At 59.7% G+C, this 16563-nt stretch overlaps 1 protein-coding gene across 12 annotated transcripts; it reads right to left on the bottom strand.

Moving 5' to 3' along the window:
• Positions 1-57: 57 nt before the first annotated feature.
• LOC148399970 (voltage-dependent T-type calcium channel subunit alpha-1H-like) lies at positions 58-16383 on the bottom strand. Of its 12 annotated transcripts, XM_088373206.1 has the most exons (35): positions 15034-15181; positions 14058-14170; positions 13030-13225; positions 11038-11132; positions 10773-10906; positions 10465-10562; positions 10073-10232; positions 9662-9971; positions 9432-9524; positions 8772-9270; positions 7884-8149; positions 7651-7802; positions 7342-7527; positions 7144-7261; positions 6915-7070; positions 6736-6823; positions 6510-6652; positions 6259-6405; positions 6090-6190; positions 5880-6003; positions 5663-5731; positions 5410-5591; positions 5211-5337; positions 4962-5087; positions 4803-4892; positions 4167-4715; positions 3984-4093; positions 3638-3771; positions 3386-3456; positions 3034-3112; positions 2757-2878; positions 2329-2604; positions 2110-2236; positions 1564-2021; positions 58-1483 (listed from the first exon to the last, which is right to left on the bottom strand). In XM_088373206.1, the coding sequence occupies exons 3-35, from the start codon at positions 13211-13213 to the stop codon at positions 995-997; spliced, it is 6063 nt and encodes a 2020-aa protein (XP_088229332.1). In that variant the 5' UTR covers positions 13214-13225; positions 14058-14170; positions 15034-15181; the 3' UTR covers positions 58-994. The 12 variants fall into 12 exon arrangements, with proteins under 12 accessions (XP_088229332.1, XP_088229329.1, XP_088229321.1 ...); XM_088373203.1 differs by lacking the exons at positions 14058-14170; positions 15034-15181 and adding an exon at positions 16276-16383; XM_088373195.1 differs by having other exon boundaries at positions 13030-14170.
• Between the last annotated feature and the right edge of the window lie 180 nt (positions 16384-16563).

Genomic DNA, 16563 nt, shown 5'->3' with positions numbered 1-16563 from the left:
CACAACAAGAGCGAGCAAAATGAGGTGGGCGTAAGAATGTTGACCAAGCCCGCCCGGTGAGCCAAAGTCAGTCCTTTTATTTCTCTCAGACCGTTTCATCGTCAAAGCAACCGACATTCTGTAACGTATGAAAAAAAATCGCCTTCCTCGTGTCACCACCGCCGCCGCCTCCTCCTCCTCCTCAGCTGCTGCTGTGTTCATCAAATATAGAATTTTCATCATTTGAGCGTGAATAAATACATTTTTCCAAGCAGGGGGCGCCACTGAGCAAGTTCTCAAGGTGTTTTCAACCCCCTCGGATATACGTTGCATAAATACGGTGGGTCTCGGCTCGGCTCCCGGCCGACACGTGAAAGGAAGCCCGCCCAAAAAGGTGAGTCGGGTCCTACTTCAGACAGCAGGGGGCAGTCTAAGGCTAATGCTACCCTGAGAATACAAAGCCATCAAGCAGGAAGTGAAACGCCAGGAGAGTGTGAGTAGGGGTCAAGCCAAGCAGGTCGAGGTAGAGATGCGATCAAGCCTCGGTCACGCGACCGACGCGTTGCTAACTAAAAAGGGGCAACTGAAACGGAGGGAGAGTTGAGCATTTCAACTGTTTTTAGGGACCTTTAAATACGTTGAAAGATTTGCACCCTTTTGGGGATATGAGGCTTTTTGGAATGACTGTGACATGTTAGCTTATAGTATAACAACAATATATTTGAATGCGGCTGGAGTGACACCGTTTGAAGTGAGACCGTGGCGAACCTTAGTTGGAGAGGGCATTTTACCACCTCCCCGCCTAAGCTTCTTGCTTAACGTCCTTTGAACATTAGGAACGGGCAGATCGCACGAGAGGCGACTGTGACCGAGGCCCCGCGAGGCCCCGCGAGGCCAGGCGAGGCCAGGCCAGGCCAGGCCAGGCCAGGCCAGGCGAGGTCAGGCGAGGTCAGGCGAGGCCAGGGCAAAACAAGCAGGAGTGGGCAACAAGCAAAAGGGGGCGTGGCCCGCCAACTCAGTCCGACTCGGGTTGAGCGGCGGCATCCAGCGACAGCGTCCGCCTCCTAAGCTCCACGCTGCTGTCCGTCAACTGCGCAGCCGTGGCAAGCGGCTCCTCCCCCGGGGGCGGGCTCACCTGCTCCTTTTTGTTTCCACTCGACGCCGGCGAGACAAATCGGCCGAGGCGCCCGCAGGCCTCGTCGGCATCGGGCGACGGCGGCGCCGCCAGGTGTCTGTGCGAGCGCGCTTCGACGCGCCGCACTTCCTCGTCCGCGTCGTCCGCCGGCCGGGCCTCCGAAGCCCCCGTGTCTGTTCCCGCCTCGTCGCCGCTGCCGCGACTCCGGCACGAGATGACTCTCTGCGCTCGAGTGAACTTGGAGGTGTGAACGCTGGATGAGCGCCGGCAGGGCGGCGTGGACCGAGAAGACGCGGCTCCGGCCAGGCGGCTGCCCGAAAGGTCATCGGCCGAGCCCATTTGATCCGCCGAATCGCAGCGCACGGCCTCCTACGTGCAAATACGTTCAAGTGATGTCACGCGCAACGCTCAAAAGCTCACGTGGAAGTCAAACGAGAAAAGACACTGACTTGTCTGCGCAGCCGCCGACCGGCCGCACGGAACGACGTCGGGATCTCCAGGTCGGGCACATACGAGGGGCTTAGCTTGTTGCGATCCAGACTGGCTTCAGGGCTCAGCCACTGAGAGCGCCCCCCGGAGGCCTTGAGCGACGGCTGTCTGTCCACGCTGCAGCTGGACACCAGGGCGGGCCTGCATCCATCCAGGCTGTGCCCGGCGGAGCTCAGTCGGCGGGGCTCGGCGGCGGCCCGGGAGGGGCCCGAGCGGCACCCGTCCACGCTGCGGGCCGAGTCTAGGCGGCGGCGGCGGTCGGGCGGGCCGCTTCGTCGGGGCGAGTCTCCGTCGATGCTCCGGCTGAGGCGGATGACGGGGCGGCCGCCTTGTCCCGAGCCCAGCGAGGCGTGACCGATGGAGGGGAGGGCGCCCGGGACCTGCAACGAGGAGCCAGAGCCCAGCGACGACACTGAGCCTGCCCCGCCCGGACAAAAGAAAGGGCGTGAGTGAGACCAGTCGCAGGCGAGTGACGCCCCCCCCCCCCCCCCCCCCCAAAGTCTCACCTGAGAAGCCGTAGGCCAGGCAGGCGTCGTAAGGCACGCACCCGAGCGGCTGCCATCCGTCGCCGGGCAGCGATAGCATGCGGCCGAAGCTCGGCGGCTTGCCGGGGCAACGCTCCTCTGACTGCGCCTGCATCAAAAGGCAGTGCGCGTCACGTGACCCCTTTGAGTCGGGCCGAGTGGTTAAACTAGAACATTTTGACACGAGCCATGGAGGCGGACCTGAGCGAGCACGTCGGCGGCGCCGTCGGCGGGCTCCCCGCCCCCCAAGGCGGCACTGTCCCCGCGGGCGGCCTCCTCGCGCTCCCTCCGTTCCTCCATCTCCTCCAGCTGCGCCTCCTTGTTGCTCTCCTCCAGGTGCTTCATGAGGACGGCCACCACCACGTTGACCAGCACAAACTGCGCCATCAGCACGAAGGTGACAAAGTAGACGGGCGAGATCAGCGGCAGGTAGCTGAGGCAGTGGCGCTCCCCCGGGCGGCACTCGCGCAGCGTGTCCTTCAAACACAAATATCATCATGAGGCGTGCTTGGGAGGGAGGGAGGGAGGGAGGGAGGGAGGGAGAGGGAGGGAGAGAGAGAGAGAGAGAGAGAGAGAGAGAGAGAGAGAGGCCGCCGATCCGTCGACAAGTATGGCCACGCGTCATTCACCTTCATGATCCCGTTCCAGTTGTCCCCGGTGGACACTCGGAAGAGCGTCAGGAAGGCCATGCCAAAGTTGTGGAAGGTGGCGTGACGGCTCAGGCCCTCGCACGGGTTCTCCTCGGAACACTCTAGAAAGCAAGCGCCGCCGAGGCCTTAGAGTGGGCTGCGCCGGGAAAGCAGGGGCGGGGCGGGGCGGGGGGCTCCGATTGCGTCTTGAATGCATGTCGGGCAGCAAGCACGCACGCACGCCCGCACGCACGCACGCGCACACACGTGCACTAACCCAGTTTTCCAAAGAGCTCAACTCCCAGAGCTGCATAGATGAAGAACAGCAACATGAAGAGCAGACCCAGATTCCCCACCTAGACGGACGGACGGACAGACGGACAAACAACCGTATGACACATATATACAGTACGTGTATACGGTGCCCCACACACACACGGGGAGGGAGGGAGGAAGGGAGGGAGGGAGGGAGGTAGGCAGGCGTGCAGAACCAGGTTGAGATCCCAAATGGAGGCACAAGTGCACGCGTGGCCTATTACACCGGCGTCAAGGAGGAAAGAAAGAAAGCCCGAAAGAAAGAAAAGAGGAAGAGAAGCTCAAAGCAACAACGAGCGGCAATGGCAGCTCACCTGAGGCAGCGCCTGCATGACGGTGTCCAGCAGAGCTCGCATCCCTGTAGCCATCTTCAGCAGCTTCAGAACTGCAGCAGGAGCAGGAAGCGGCACAAATTTCAAAGGGTGCACACTTTGGGGAGACCCCGAGTCAGCCTCGGGAACTTGAGCGCCAAAACATTGCGAGGACCGCTAGCTAGCCCTCGTCGCCTCGGTGGCGCTTTTGGAACTAATTTGGGAGCTTGTAAGAGACGCAATGCCTGAACGCACCGCGCGTGATGCGCAGCACCCTCATGATGCGGATGATGGTGGGGTTGATGGGCAGCGAGGCGTTCAGGTCGATTTCTTCCAGCGTGATCCCCATGATGGACAGCAGCACGATGGCCAGGTCCAACTGGTTCCACCTGGACAGCACAAAAAGCGCAGATGTGCGTGCGTGCTGGCGTTCTGCATTCCGTGCTAGTGCTCGCTCGCTAGCTAGCTAGCTAGCTAGCAGGATGCTTTTGCATTCCTCCTCATAGTTTGGGCTCCGTCGCTCGACTTTGCAGTCGTTTCACGAGGAGCCGTCCGTCCTTGGCCGCGCGTTTTGCCGCTCAATTTCTCATGTCGCCGCCACCTGTCTTTGAAGAAGCGCCGAAGGCCGAGCGCCACCAGCTTGAGGACGGCCTCGATGACAAAGACCAGCGTGAAGACGTAGTTGCAGTACTTGAGGATCTCCACCAGGTACTGTTCCACACACACGCGCACAGTGACGTCGCATCGCGTATGACGATGAGAGCGGGACTGTTGTTGTGGTTACCTGGGGCTGCTTGTAATGCTCCATGCTCATGGTGAGCAGGTTGGTGAAGATGATGATGGTGATGAAGAGGTCCAGATAGTGGCTGGTGCACACGCTGTGGATGGAGCGACGCAGCGGCGAGTAGTCGGCGTAGTACGGCTTCTCCAGGGCCTCTGCGCGCGTGCGCATGTGCACCGCTATTATTTCACTGTGTGTGGCAGAGTGTGTGTGTGTGTGTGTGTGTGTGTGTGTGTGTGTGTGGAGAAGAGCCATGCCATGCCGCCTCGTAAATTCTGCCCCCCCCAACATGCACGCACTTGAAGGCGTCTTTGGGCTTAAGCCTTTGGAAGGTTTTTGGCCGTAGTCAAGCAACTCACTGCGGCGCCTCTTCTCCAGGCGCTTGCGTCGCTTCTCCTCGCGGAGGCGGGCCTCCTCCTCCTCCTGCTGCTGGCGACACTTGTGGAAGTTCTCCACCACCACGCCCACAAACATGTTGAGCACAAAGAAGCTGACGATGAGCAGGAAGGAGATGAAGAAGAGCAGCATCCACGGGTTGTTGTTGCGCACGGGCTGAAAATAGAGCCGGCCGGCCGGCCTTTAGCCGCCGATCCAAGCCGGGCCGGGCCGGGCCGGGTGGGGACGGGTCGCCCGCCGCACCTGCTGGTCCACGCCGACCGCGTCCAGCCCGTCGTACATGATGCTGACCCAGCCGTCTTTGCACGACAGCACAAAGAGAGACATCAGCGCCTGCCAGACGGACATTTGGTTGACATCAGATTGGCTGAGAGCGCTGACGGGCAGCCTTCCCTGTCCCACCTGTCCCAGGTTGTCAAAGTTGTACTTCCTGCGTAGCCAGCGGTGGCCCGCATCCAAGCACTGCGTCTTGTTGGCGATGCCGGTCACGTTGAAGCCGTCACAGTGGAAGAACTTGCCTTTGAATAACTGCGCACACACATCCAAGCGTCATGGGAGCGAGAGCGGCGGCGGCGGCGGCGGCGGCGGCGGCGGCGGCGGCCCTTTCTCGTGACGGATGCCAAACGGTTTGTGCGCAAATGCCTCGCTCACCTGAACGCCCAGAATGCCAAAGACAATGAAGAAAGCGCAGCAGATGAGGACGATGTTGCCGATGGGCCTGAGCGACGTGATCAGCGTCTCCACCACCAGTTTGAGGCCCGGCGCTCGACTGATCACCCTGAAAGGGCGTGGCGGGCAGGCGCTCAGCACTCACGCGGCATACCCGGATGGGCGGTTTGGCGGCCGGCACCTGAGCGGTCGCAGCGTGCGCAGCAGCCGCAGGACGCGCAGGATGCCCAGGATGCGGTTGCCGCCCGCCACCGCCGAGGCCAGGATGTCCGCCAGGGACACGGCCACCAGGACCCCGTCCAGGACGTTCCAGCTGCTCTGCAGATAGACGCCCTCTCCAAAGCACACGCCCAAGGCCACCACCTGCGCCAAAGCACCGCCACTCTGGTCCAAAAATGGCCTCCTGGCGCGCGTGCACTGGCTCGCTCACTCACCTTGATCATCATTTCGCCCACAAAGATGAGAGTGAAGATGTGGTTGGACACGCTGAGGAAGGCGCGCTCCTGGACGAGCACAGGCACAGAGAATGAAAAACATGGCATGGCATGGCATGGCACCTTGGCGTCAGAAAAATTGCCAAGATGGAGGTGAATCAGTCCATTTGTCAGACGCGTGATGGCTATGACTTGTGCGACCGACGGCGTGTGTCACCATGCTGTGCGGCTGAATGTCGGGCCTCTCCAGCGCGATGGTGATGCAGTTGAGGAAGATGAAGAGCAGGATGATGTGGTCAAACATCTTGTGGCCCATGGTCTTCTGGCACCACAGCCTGAAGCTGCACACACACGCACGCACGCACGCACGCACGGGCACTGTAAAGAGCCTTTGGACTCAGGCGCTGCAGCAGGGCAGGGCCTTTACCGGTTGCGCGGAGCAAAGACGAAGAATGACCAGTCGCCGTGCTGGGCGCACCACTCGGGCTGGTACGGCTCCAGCAGTTTGCGCACTTTCTGGTACAAAGTCTGCAAGGGCACAGAAGGCGCGACATCAACGCCTCCGGCGCTTTCCCAATTCAAAGAGTCGACCCGACCTCGTCGGCATCGTCGGAAGCAGCGGCCGTCCGGCTGCGCTGGGACAGCGGCGACTCCGTCTCGGCCGAGCGGCCCGGGCTCTGCGGGGCCCCCTCCGTTGACGACGACAACGCGGGCGGGCCCAGCGTGTCTTGGCGTTGAAAAAGCTGCCGAGAGAAGAAAGGCCACTCGGAGCAAAGTTGATTGTTCCAGAGACCAATTGCCCCATGGTCGTCACGTGCCGGCTAAACGCCTTCTCCGAATGGCTCACCGGCGACCTCTGCTGCTGGAAGCTCTCCACCGCACTGGCGTAGATCACGATGGGCGCAGCTTCCGCCTGCCCGACGACGGGCATGGACGCCCTGGGGTTCAGGGGACCGTTGGGGCTGCCGATCATGGCCCAGATCTTCAGCTCTTGCAAGGTGAAAAAAAAAGTTGAGTCCAGAGCAAGATGGCGCTTCTCAAGCCGCCGGCGGCGGCGGCGGCGGGCGACCCACCGGCGGCGTACAACTCCCTCAGCTTCTCCTCGTCCTCGTACGACAGCGAGCGGGCCTCATCGTCCCAATCCGAGCGGCTGGCGTCGCCCTGAAAGCCAGACGCACAAAAGCCGCGGCTCCCCAAAGCAAGATCGCGGCGGAGCAGCGTGGCGGCGGCGCGGCGCGGCGCCCGCCCTCACTTCGGCCTGGAAGCCTTCCACCAAGATGGCCACCAGCAGGTTGAAGAGGACGTAGTTGCCGAAGGTCATGAGCGCCACAAAATAGAGCGCCGCCAGCGGCGTGGTGGACGCCATGCCGTTGTACAGGACGGCGTTCCAGTCCTCCTGCGTCAGGATCTGCCGGGACACACAATGGCTGCGGGACACGGGCCAGCCAGCAAAAAGCTCTCAACGTGCCAGCGAGTGGAACCTGGAAGACGGTGACGGTGGCCCAAAGCAGCGAGTCAAAGTTCTTCCTGTCGGGGAGCGTGTCTCCGCTGTCTTGGCGCAAGCCAAACTTGCATCCAAACAGGTGCATGCCCAGGATGCTGCTCCGGAGACGGACGGACGGCGTGCGTGATGGATGGACGGACGGCAAAGCTCTCCCATATTCCCCCCCCCCCCTTACCTGAAGATAAAAATGAAGAGCACGAGCAGCATGCAGAAGGTGGCCACGTTGTCCATGGTCTTGACGAGCACCAGCAGCTGCCTCCTCAGCGCCGGCAGGAAGCGCACCAACTTGAGAACCCGCAGCAGGCGGAAGGTCCGCAGCACCGACAGGCCGCCCTGCGCCTGGCCCGCCACCTCCCACACGCTGCGGTGGCACACGCGGCGTCACTCGCTCGCGCACGCGCAAAACTGCCGGCGGCGGCACCCCGGCTTCGACGGCGGCACCCCGGCTTCGGCGGCGGCACCCCGGCTTCGGCGGCGGCGGCACCTGATGACGACGATGACGCCGTCGAAGCCGTCGTACGGGTTCTTGACGTAGCCCCAGAGGCCGAGCGCCGCCACTTTGAGCAGCATCTCCAGGCTGAAGACGCTGGTGAACACCACGTTGCTGATCTCCAACATGTCCGTCAGCTCCTGCGGCTGCACACATCGGGACACCTTCAAATCCAATGGTTCCACTTTCAAATGGACATTTCACATGGACAAGTCAATGTCACGAACCTGCTGGTGGTACTCGATTCCCATGGACAGCGTGTTGATGAGGATGGCCATCATGATGCCTCTGTTGAAGTATCGGCTAGCCACGATGAGCTCCAGTTTGCTCCTGACTTGAACCCAGCATGCCCACCCTCCGCCGTCGCCGCCGTCTGGCACCCTCCCGCCCGGGCTCTCGTTGCAGGGCCGCCACGCTCGGTTGCGGCGGTCGCAGTGCGGACAGGCCGCCGCCGCCGCCGACGGGAGCTCGCCCGGCAGCTCCGCGCGACCGCCTGCCGCAAACACACAACAGCCCGTCGCCATACCTTCCCTACCTGTTTAGCAGGCGCCATGCACCGTCTTTTTTTAGTTTCGATGGATGTGCAAAATGCATTTCAGGTTCATGGGAGACTCTGCCGTCAATATGAACAAAGACATGTCCTCTTGGACGAAAATACTGCACCGTCCATCCATCCATCCATCCATCCATCCATCCATCCATCCATCCATCCTTCCATCCTTCCATCCATCCATCCTTCCATCCTTCCATCCATCCATCCATCCATCCATCCATCCATCCATCCATCCATCCATCCATCCATCCATCCATCCATCCATCCGTCCATCCATCCGTCCGTCCGTCCGTCCGTCCGTCCGTCCGTCCGTCCGTCCGTCCGTCCTTCTGTGTTGCCCAGACTTGGAAACCTAAGTCAGCGTCTCACCAAAGCGGGATGGAACAACTAATTTTCACCGCTGTGCTGCCGTCTTGTGGCCAAGGGTGGGATTACACCCCAAATAAAAGAGGCCCAAAAAAAACGGTCTAAAAAATGCCCCGGCCGCTCTCCCAAACTTGACATTCAGGCTATTAAAACACATTGGGGTCACTCGCTCGCTAACCCACCGGCGGCTTCTCACCGTGTTCGGCCACGAGCTGCAGTGGCAGCACGTCCTCGGTCTCCGTGGCGACCGCTCTCGTGCGATGCGCGCTCTGTGCGTCCGGGTGCCTGAGGAGCGGCGCTATGACGGGATAATTGAAGCCTCCGTTACTCGGGCCACGTTCCTCTAGCGGCCGATGCGGGTCGCCCGACACGTGGCCGGAATGCCGGTGCGCCAGCCCGTTGGTCTGGGAGCGGTCCCGGCGGCGCCAGGCGCAGAGCGGGCCGGCGGTGGCGGCGGCCCGGGCCAGCGTTCGGGACAGGCGGCGGCCCGCCTTGCGGCCCAAGTGCGCCGCGTAGCGGATCATCTCCTCGTAGCAGCTGCCCGGCTGGCTGTCGCTGGCCAGCGTGGACGCCGACTGGTGCAGTTGGCGGGCGCGCTGCTCCGACTTCATCAGCTGGTGCTCGCGCTGCTTGGTCTCCGAGAACTGCGTGGCGATCACCACCAGGCACAGGTTGATCATGAAGAAGGAGCCCACCTGCCAGCAAAGAGAATCCATCCATCCATCCATCCATCCATCCATCCATCCATCCATCCATCCATCCATCCATCCATCCATCCATCCATCCATCCATCCATCCATCCATCCATCCATCCATCCATCCATCGCCAATCACAAGGTGGAGGCCGCCAGCTTACGATAATGAGGAAGATGAAGTAGATGAAGTTGTAGAAGGAGTGGGCGTCCATGACGTAGTACATGATGTCCACCCAGCCTTCCAGCGTGATGACCTGCCAGAGGAGAAACGTCAGTCCTCCGCTGGAAGGCTTTCATATTTGGCTAAAAGTAGTTTCAAATTGGAAAGCTCTTTTCATTTCCCGTCTGCCTGCCTGCCTCTGTATCTTTGCCACACTCCATCCAATCTCACCTGAAAAATGGCGATCCAGGCGTAGCCGATGTTGTCAAAGTTGATGGCTCCCTTGTGCGGGTTCAGCTCGCCGGCGCGACACTCGTTGTAGTACTGGTGCCAGTTGACGCACGACGGGCCGGCCCCCGCCGCCGGCGCCGCGGCCGGCCTTTCCCCGGCCGCCAGCGAGCAGGCCCTGCCGGCCACGCGGCGGCGGGGCACGTCGGCGCAGCGCAGCATGCCGTTGTCCCGCTCGGCCGAGCAGATGAACGGGTGCTCGTCGGTGGCGCCCGGCCGGTAGTAAAGGCTCAGCGTGGGCACGTCCAGGCGCCTGCGGCGGCGGCGGCGGCGGCGGCAGCGGCAGGGAAACACAACACACCACGAGTGGAGCCACAGAGAAGAAATCTCAATCCAAAGACGGCCCTGACGTACGTCTTGACGTCGTCCGCCATGAAGCAACGGTTCCTCAGGAGCCCCGCCCACAGCTGCACGCCCACCACGCCAAAGATGAAGAAGACGAAGAAGCACAGCGCCAACACGTTGCCCAGCATGGGAAGCGTGTCCAGCAGCAGCGTCACCAGAATGCGCATGCCTCACACACACACACACACACACACACACACACACACAAGCCCATGTTGGTGCAGTGAGCCCAACATTGGTGGGGACAACCCTTTTTGCTCGCCGTGTCAATCAATCAACAATCAATCAATGCATGTGCAAAGCTGACCAGAAACAAAGCGGGTGTCTGCCTTTTTTGGGGCCTGCCTTCATCATCCTTGAGCTTGAAGAGCTCCGCAATGATTTCATTGACAAGAACTCACTGGGAACCCTGTTGATGGCCCTGAGCGGCCGCAGGACGCGCACGGTGCGAATGGCCGACAGGCTGACGTTGTGGCCGTCCAGCGAGTACTCCAGCATCCTGGAACAGACAACAGAGCCAGAGCGCTGCAGCCCGTTAAGTCCAGGCCAATGGCGCCCCCCCCAGACGCACTTGCTTGACATTTCCCTGGCATTAAACAAGTGTCGGCGGCGGGCGGGCGGCGGGCGGGCGGGCGGGCGGGCGCGCGCACACGCACGCACACAAAGCTCCTGCTTAATGTCAGCGCCGCACCAGTGTCGAAAAACTCACCCCACCACCACGATGAAGAAGTCCAGCCGGTTCCACGGGTCTCCCAGGTAGCCGTTGTGGCCGACGATCCCCAGCGCCACCATCTTGACCAGCATCTCCCCGGCGAAGAACGCAAAGATGCCGTCGTCTAGTGCCTGGAGGGAGGGAGGGAGGGAGGGAGGGAGGGAGGGAGGGAGGGAGGGAGGGAGGGAGGGAGGGAGGGAGGAAAGGAGGAGGCTCAAGCTTCACCTCAGCCAAACCTCATTTGTCCTTTCGGCCAAGTTACCTGCAGGAGGACGGGCGTGTCGTCGCAGGGCTGGAACATCCCCAAAGTCACGCAGTTGAGCAGGATGGCCAAGATGCTGACACGCTCGAACCAGGTGGCCAAAAGGTCAAGGGTCACTTTTGCAACTTTGACCAAATGACTGAACGGCGAATCCATCTCAAGGGACACTTGGGCACGTTTGCACGTCGACCGGAGGCGAGCAGAAGACAACAACGCAAGGCGGCAAACTGGCAATTGTGCTGCTGAATGCCAAACCACACGTGCCAGATTGGACGCACATGTTTGCCGACACTCAAGAGGGCGGCAAAATAATGAGAGCGCAATCCTTCAGCACACAGCGAGAGCGAGACGCCGTGAAAAGGAGGGGGGGGGGGGGGGGCAGAGGCTAATCCAGTGTCATCCCTGTGCTTACGTTGCCATGGGAACCACACAGCTCTCACCTTGGGACTCAACTGACGCGAGTTTGCCAATCGGCTTCGTCTGGGCCGCCGCGGAACAAATGCATGTCAACACACGCTCACTCGCGCACACACACACACACACGCTTGGAACATTTGGGGCCTGTTGTGCATGCACGCAAAGGGAAGCTCGCGCCTGAGACGAAGAAGCAATGCCGTTGGCTCGCTCGCTCGCTCGCTCACTCGCTTGTTTCTGCCCAAGTCGTCGAGCGCGGCGGCAAAAGAAGGAAAGAGTACAAATACGACGAGTCGGCCGCCGATGCTTTCCATGAAGAGACAAAGTGATGAGCGACCGGAGTGAGCGGGCGGGAGAGCGAGCGAGCGGGCGGGAGGGCGAGCGAGCGAGCGGGCGGGAGGGCGAGCGAGCGAGCGAGCGGGCAGCAGTGTTCCTAGCATGGCTGCCTGCATGGCTGCCTGCATGGCTGCCTGCATGGCTGCCTGCATGGCTGCCTGCATGGCTGCCTTCCGACGCTGGCTGTAAAACACGTCCCCTTCCCCTTGCGCGTGCGTCCCCCCTACGTTGGCGGTGCGGGCGGGAAAGGTCAGGCGGATCAAAGCCGCTCGCATCACTTGTCAGCCCACTTTCCACCCAAAGCCTTTGCTTACTTAAAGCATGGCAGGCAGTGAGCCCAAAGTCATTTGTCCGCCCGCCCGCCCGCCCGCTTGATTTTGATGCCCACTTGAAATTTGCCTTCCAAAGGTGCGTTTAGGGTTCAAAGAAGATTTTGATGACAGCTAAGGTGTCAATGTCTCTCTGTCACCATTATTGCCTGGGCAGTGCCCCTCAACCGGTTACCATGGCAACACGCCGCAAACACCTTAATTGGCTGGGGCGGGAGGGAGGGAGGGAGGGAGGTTGGGAGGGCTGGGCGACAGCTTCGGCCTACTTTGGGCGGCCATTAAGCTCCAGCCCGTTTCATCAAATGGAAGGATGGAGACAGAGACAGAGACAGAGAGAGAAAGGGAAGAGAGCGGCAGGGAGAGAGAAAGGGAAGTAAGCGGGAAGAAAGCAGCAGTAGAATCCACATAAACAAAAGGAAACACCTTTTCAATCTTTCATGCACTGATGAATAAGTTAGCGTGCACGCATTTCTCGTATGACATGAAGCGAGCAGCACGTCAAAGTGGCGGGGGGGGGGGGGGGGGGGGGGGGGAGGTTGGAGCGTTGCAGAAGCAAGCAGCTTTGCGGGCCCAAATTCAAGTTTGGCTCTTTGTTTGGGTTTGAAGCCGCTCTGGGGGCTCAAATGAGCATTTCAAGCCAAACATATAGCATTTCAAATGAGATTTTTGTGAACGTTTCAAAGAGGCGAGTGGAAGTGAGGCCGTCACACCAGAGTTGCTAGGCAACCGGGTGATTCCTCCAAAGAGGGAGATTCCCTGCCCGAGCCGAGCCGAGCCGAGCCGAAAACGCCGCTGGGATGGGCTCTGCAATTGGGCCCGGAAGGCAGGATCGGCAAAGTCAGCCTTCCGCTGGGGGGGCGGAGCTTCAAACGCCGGCCGCCGGAGCCTTTCAAACCAAGGCCGGAAGGATATGGGTGGCACACGGCCCGCAGGCACCAGGACCTGGGCGGGCTGCTCTGCGTGAGCGCCAACAGAACCACTGGGGCCAGCCAGGGGTATGGCAGCTTCTCAGCTTCCTCCTCCTCCCCCTCCAGCGACACGCGACGCTGCGGCGAGGCCCCCCCGCTGTGCGCTTCTGGTTCCGAGGCGTCCGTCATGACGGGGAGCACCTGGAAGGGAGGAAGGAAGGAAGGAAGGAAGGAAGGAAGGAAGGGAGGAAGGAAGGAAGGAAGGAAGGAAGGAAGGAAGGAAGGAAGGAAGGAAGGAAGGAAGGAAGGAAGGAAGGAAGGAAGGCGCAGCGTTGAGGAAAGCCCCCCAAGCCGTCTGCTCACAAAAGGCTTTTGGCAGCCAGAGCGCGCGTGGCCTTGCATTTCCTGGAAATCCGGGATTGGTGACAAAATGATAGATGTTAAGTTCATAAAAAAAGATGTGATCACTTTGAATATTTTCAGATGTCAATCAAACAAACTCATGTTTGTGCATGTCCAATGCTGCATATATCTTGCTTTGATGACAAGCTTGGTGAGGTAGGCCCACCGCGACCGAGATCGTGACCGCATCAACTGGAACTCACTCGCCAAAAGCGCCAAACCGAGCAGGCAACCGAGCAAGCAACCGAGCAAGCAACCGAGCAAGCAACCGAGCAAGCAACCGAGCAAGCAACCGAGCAAGCAACCAAGCAAGCAACCAAGAAACACGTGACGTGCGCGTGCACCTGAGAGCATTTGCATGAGCACCGTCGACAGCAAAGTCGAGTGCTGCGTGCGTGGTGAGAGGATAAGGGAGAGCAAGCAATGTCTGCTGTCAAATGACTTACGATGAACGAATCCACCGCGGCGCAGTCTAACATTGCTCACGAGGAGGAGCAGACACTCCAAAGGCTTTTCTTGGCATGCTGCACTGACGACACACCCGCCCGGAGAGCGCGATAGCGAGCGAGCGACAGCGTGCGTGCGTACAAAAAGTCAACGGCGAGACCGAAAAGTTGCTGGCGGGGCTTACCGGGGAGCGAGTCCGTCCATCGTTACTGCGCGTCGGTCGCGCGCCCGGAACTCCTGTGGGAGCCTCGGTGCTCTATGGAGACCCCGCCTCGCTCGCTCGCGCGCGTGCGCTCACTCCAAAACAAAGATAAAGGTGTACGCAAGTAAATCCACGGGTTGGATGGGGGGCACCGAAGTTAGGACCACGCGACCCCCGCCTGTCTGCCTGCCCGCCTGCCTGCCTGCCTGCACGCCTGCCTGCACGCCCTCTCGACCGCCGGCGTTCTGGAGTCAGGTAAAGGAGTTGGCCAGCACCGGGGGGAGGAACCGGAGAGTGATGGGGAGAGACAGAGCGAGCCCGAGTCAAGCTCGCTCGCGGCAACACCGGATACACTTACACCGCGAGCTCCAAAATAAGAGGCTCTTAAGCTTACTTCCGGTACGCGAGGCTCCCTGCTTGATTGCGAGAACACCCCCATCGTGTAACAATGAGCACTCTGTCTGCTGCGTTACCTCTCAAGAAACTTTCAACGTTAACTCCTGATAAATGTCTGCTCTGCTCAAGTCTAGTTCATTGACAATACATCCACATGAATGAAGTAACAATCCATTTTTAATCATCGCTAACGACGTGAACGATTAACACGTGCAAATCTACGAGGAATCACAACAAACGAACGCTAGCGCACGACTCACTCGACCGCCATTGTTCGTTCAAAGTGACCTCGGTTGATGATCGAGAGATTGATGATGATCTTTATTGTCATTGGCAGAGAAGGAAAAAGTTGGCCTTTTGCCTTTACGTCGATGCGCAGCGCACACAAACCCGCGGACTGCTGGCTGACAAAGCGTTCAAGGAACTCCCGGCAAATAAAAGTGCTGTTGGTTTGGTTAGCAACAGCTGAGGTTGACTCGCTCGAATATCGGAGGAAGGCCATCCGGCCACGTTACGTAATCCTCAGAGGTACGCTTCCGACAACTGATGACGATGATCTCACCATCGCCTCCTTCCAGCGTGACTCGCGCGCGCGCGCGCGCGCTCGTGTGTTCCGTGAACTCGCGAGTCTCTTTCGTTTTGCTTCCGCGGACTTGGTTCATGCATTTTTCACTGCGTTGCTGTCACCGCGCCGTGTTCAGACGTCGTTTTGCACAATAACCCCCCCCACCCCCCCCCCCCCCGTGCTGCCAGTCGGTCGAGGATGAGTATCTAGGCCAAACATTATTAACGCCCCCCGTCTCCCCACATGGGTGCGTTTCCATGGCAACCAGCGGGCGCGTGGCCGCAAAGTGTCTCGTTTCACGCCGCTGGGACGGAGAAACACAAAGGCTGCGGGTCATTGTGGCTATTGAATCGATACGCGCTGATCAGTCGGCGGGATTGCCATGGAGTCCATCCAAGGGTACATCCCAGTCATACCAGTACACGCCTTAAGTGGACCGGGTTCGCCACACAAAGCGTTCAATGGAGCACGCACACAAGGTTCCTCCGCCCGCCCGCCCGCCCGCCTGCCTGCCTGCCCGCCTGCCCGCCCGCCTGCCCGCGGGCCTGCCCGCCTCCTCTGCACATGCCGACCGCATTTACACTTTGACATTATATTTTCATTGTCTGATATGATCTTTTTTTTTTTAATGGTTCATCCTCTCTTGGCATCATTTTTGACAGAGGGCCAAGTTGCTTGGCAACCTTTGGCCTTGATGACGGGAAGGGATGTCACCCTGACGAAAAACACACGCACACACGGACAGAGGCACGGCCGTCGATCCTCCGAATGCCACAGAATGACTGGAATAATGGATGATAATCTGTGCAGGGGTTAAACTCATAGATGAATGTCTGCCGTGTCCGTGACCTTTCATACGTGGATGTTGAACGTGGCCACTAATCCGACTGTTGTTGGAAGAGGAAAGGGAAAGAAAGGAAAGCCATCTGCTCGTGCTCGGCCCTTTCACCGCCACCTTTCGTAGCTTGATCAATTGACGCGAAGGCTCACAGCGCCGCGCTGTGGCCAATTTCTTGGATTTACTACACATGGGGTTGCCTCGCCGAGAGCAACTTTTTTTTTTTTTTTACGTCGACAAAGTGGTCCTAATCATTCCGGAAATATAGGACCGGGCGAAGCGTCCGGCAATCAAATTGAAATCTCGTGAAGCCACCTTTTGTAGTTCAAGCACAAGACTTACGTGGTGGAATATGCTTGACATGCATCTTTTGACCGATGAGCAGGACTCACTCGACTCACCTCGCGCATTCGTCGTCATGCAGGGGCCGCACTTTTGGGGAGTGACAGACAGAGACAGAGACAGACAGAGAGAGAGGCCGTGCTCCTTCTGCAAAAGGCCAGAAGATTCCAATCATCAGCCAAGAAGATTCCAATCATCAGCCAGGTGTGTTGTTGCACTTGGGACGGACGGACGGACGGTGGCTCTCCACGACCAAACATGCACGTTCGCCCAGCACACGGCTCCATCTCTTTTGCATCGGGTTTATTACGTTTACATTGAATGTTAAATCAAAACAAGAACAAGGG

Source organism: Syngnathus floridae, chromosome 4, assembly GCF_059516105.1.
Source record: "Syngnathus floridae isolate MCC-2025c chromosome 4, RoL_Sflo_1.0, whole genome shotgun sequence".
Lineage (NCBI taxonomy): Eukaryota > Metazoa > Chordata > Actinopteri > Syngnathiformes > Syngnathidae > Syngnathus > Syngnathus floridae.
This window is presented reverse-complemented; position numbering and strand designations above follow the sequence as displayed.

Coding starts and splice junctions, on each gene's coding strand:
- LOC148399970 (XM_088373195.1), bottom strand. CDS start 13,474: ATGAACTTAACATCTATCATTTTGTCACCAATCCCGGATTTCCAGGAA. Junction 7,803..7,883: donor GAATCGAGTACCACCAGCAG/GTTCGTGACATT, acceptor CGATGTGTGCAG/CCGCAGGAGCTGACGGACAT. Junction 6,406..6,509: donor TCCAGCAGCAGAGGTCGCCG/GTGAGCCATTCG, acceptor TTCTCTCGGCAG/CTTTTTCAACGCCAAGACAC.